This window comes from Myotis brandtii, unplaced genomic scaffold (assembly GCF_000412655.1).
Source record: "Myotis brandtii unplaced genomic scaffold, ASM41265v1 scaffold1460, whole genome shotgun sequence".
Taxonomy (NCBI): domain Eukaryota; kingdom Metazoa; phylum Chordata; class Mammalia; order Chiroptera; family Vespertilionidae; genus Myotis; species Myotis brandtii.
In genome coordinates, this window is record NW_005355248.1 from 230237 (window position 1) to 233216 (window position 2980).

Below are 2980 nucleotides of genomic sequence, written 5' to 3' on the forward strand. Positions count from 1 at the left end.
CCAGGGTGCATTGTGTGCCGGGAAAGAGCGTGGCAATGAGTTGTGCCAGGCTGGGCAGACCTCCCAGGTCTTTAATGCAACGCCTCCTCCCACATACGAACCGCACGGCTCCTCTGCTCTGTGTCCTGTAATGTGTGTACAAGGCAAAGGGCAGATCCACAAGCAGTAGGACTTTCAAGTCAATTCCTCTCGTGACGGCTCTTCCCTGTCTCCGCAGCCCCCGCCCCGTCCAGCCTGCCCCTGGCCATCGGGCTCTCCGCTGCCGGGACCTCCCTCCTGACGTCGGCGTCGTTCCTCCTCTGGCTCCTGAAGCGCCTTCGGAAGAAAGGTGAGGGCCTGTGCACGCACCCCAACCCTGCGCCACGTGCTCTCCACGCGCAAAATCAATAGTCAGCAGCAGTCACAGAGCAGCAGTCTTAGGGGAAGAGTTCACAGCACCCAAGTGGGAAGTTTTAGGAAATGGGTGTCAGTTGCGCTCACATTTCACGACCGCGGGCAGCACCACGCGTGCTGGGTTCTGTGGCCTCTGAGGCCGTGCAGAGGCTGCCAGGGCCCGTGCTCCCAGGAAAATGGGCAAAATATCTCTGAAAATGTGTTTGGGGAACAGGCTTCCGTGGCGGAATAAATCGGAGGGGATGCGTGAAGCATCCAGCCACACTTGTGGTTTGTTTGGCCTACGGAGTATTGAAAACTTTTTTTGAATTAAGTTCTGATTACAAAATAGGAAATTTCACATAGGACCTGGATTCGGGACTGGTCATGAAAAAGTGGACCCTACCTCTGGCCAGCCGAGCCTGTGGCTGCGGCTTGTGTGGGAAGCTAGGCCCCTCCGTGAGGGCCGCTTGCACGCCACCCTACTTGCCGCCAAGCTGTGCTTGCGCTCTGATGACATGGGGCCCCCAAAGGCGTTGCGTGTGCCACCCCTGAGGATGAATCAGACTATTTCTGGACTCGATGTGCCCTTCGAAGTCACTGAGTCCAAATTACGGTTGTCTTTTTCTTGCAGCAAAGAAGTTTGTTCCCGCCAGGTAAGTTGCGCTCTGCACCCCGCGTGCCACTGAGCACCTGCACGTCTTTCTCTCTTCCCGTCGAGAGCGGTGCCTCACCCAGTGTTCTTGTGTGTTCTGCAGCAGCTGCCACGGCCCTCCGTCAGATGGATCCTACCAGACATTGATTTAAGTCCAAAAAGAATCAGGTAGGCATTGAAATCACACACGGTTTTGAGAGGAGACACCCTCTTTACATGTGCTGTTGTTCTTTGAGCCCCCCCAGATCTACCAGTTTCTAGAGTGCGGGTGAGGGGTCACCCCTTCAGGGGATTTTATGGACTCTGGTTTCATGTGTTTATAGAAGGAGAGGAAAGGAACCAGGCTCTGGCCACATTGAGTCAGTTCATTTATGGAAGTTAATAATAACGATGATAATAGCTAACCTTTATATGGCACTTACTATATGCTAGGAACTGTTCTGAGCTAGGAATTCTATGCGATGGGGCTATTACTATATTTATTATTATATAGATGGAGAAAATGAGGCACAGAGAAGTTAAGTAACTTGCATAAAATCTCAAGGCTCGTAAGTGGTGTGGCCAGGATTCATACCTGGGCAGTTTGGTTCTAGCATCAGTGGCCTTAACCACTCTGCTCTGTTCTCTGAGAATTTGAAAGGGTCAAGTCTCCCCCAAATGCTTTTTAAAAAATTAGTGCCTTTTGTGTGCAGTTTTAGGTTCTTAGGAAAAGTGAGCAGAAAGCACATACTTCCAACATACCCTGACTCCCACCCCCCATTTCCTCTATTATTAACATCTTGCATTGGTATGGTATTTTGTTACAATTTGTGGGCCGACATTGTTACATTATTAACTAAAGTCCACAGTCTTCATTAGGGTTCAGTCTTGGTGTTGTCTATTCTAGGGGTTTTGACAAATATATGACACAAATCCACCCTTATAGTCTCATACAGAATGGTTGCACTAAGCTAACGGAGTAGGATTTGCTGTTCATGTTTGCACTACCCCAGTGAGAGTGCACACAGTGAACAGAAGATGAATTCTGTTGTCTCTCTTCTTATGCAGAATATTAAGTGTCCTGATGATCTGCACTCTTGTACCTGCAGGAACACAGGTAAAGGAGGGAATGAGAGCGATGCCCTGAGGACAGCAGAGAGCTCTCCTTGGATCTCAGACCTTTGTCACCTACTGCAGCTGGACTGCAGTGCCCCCCGAGAACTTCAAAGGACCAAAGTCCCGCGGGCAAGGCCAGCCTGCCAGCAAAATGACTCAATTTCCTTTGTCCTGTTCTAAGGATCTGGAAAGTGCTGGATACAGGGGGAAGGATATTCTCTTCCAGACAAAAGCAAAGAGCCCAAGGCTCTGGAGTCTCAGAACTCCTTTTCTAGCTCTCCCTCACTCCTGATGAAATCTGGGTGGAGAAACCCAGTATTTTGTGACATGATTTCTTTTGTCCTTCATCTCTCTATATAAAAGCCTAAGTGACTAAATGACCAGTCAACCAGTTGCTATGGCACACACTGACCACCAGGGGGAAGACATTCAACACAGGAGCTGCCCCCTAGTGGTCAGTGCGCTGCCACAGCAGGAGCGCCACTCAGCTGACTGACCCATCTCAGTGGCCCACCATCCCAGCGGCAGCCACTCACCGCCTCAGTAGTCCTGCAAGTCCAATCTCCAGAGAACAGACCAGGCACCCATGGACTGGTGCCTCCAGCATGATCCCGACAGCGCCGCCGGCCTCCTGGAAGTCAGCTTCGGGCACGGCGGCCGCTTCCCCTCCCAGATGCTTCACAAGGAAGAAATTATATAAAAGCGGCCACCAGGTGGCTCCTGGCAACCAGTGGGAACATCAGCAGAATGGATTCAGATCCTGGACCAGCAAGAGCATCCCGTCCCCTGGCCCGCCTGGAGGGCTGATCACATCTCGGCCACCCACCTCGGGATGGGCGCCCGATCAGGACTGACTGG

The 2980-nt window shown here is 51.6% G+C and overlaps 1 protein-coding gene across 1 annotated transcript in view; it reads left to right on the forward strand.

Moving 5' to 3' along the window:
- Positions 1 to 2531, forward strand: part of SELE (selectin E) — a 30397-nt gene extending 27866 nt beyond the window's left edge. Inside the window, exons 11-14 of the mRNA XM_005861213.2 lie at positions 218 to 328; positions 1007 to 1028; positions 1131 to 1195; positions 2116 to 2531. Of these exons, the coding sequence (XP_005861275.1) occupies positions 218 to 328; positions 1007 to 1028; positions 1131 to 1179 (182 nt within the window). The 3' untranslated portion in view covers positions 1180 to 1195; positions 2116 to 2531. The remainder of the gene's footprint in view (positions 1 to 217; positions 329 to 1006; positions 1029 to 1130; positions 1196 to 2115) is intronic.
- The last annotated feature ends 449 nt before the right edge of the window (positions 2532 to 2980 follow it).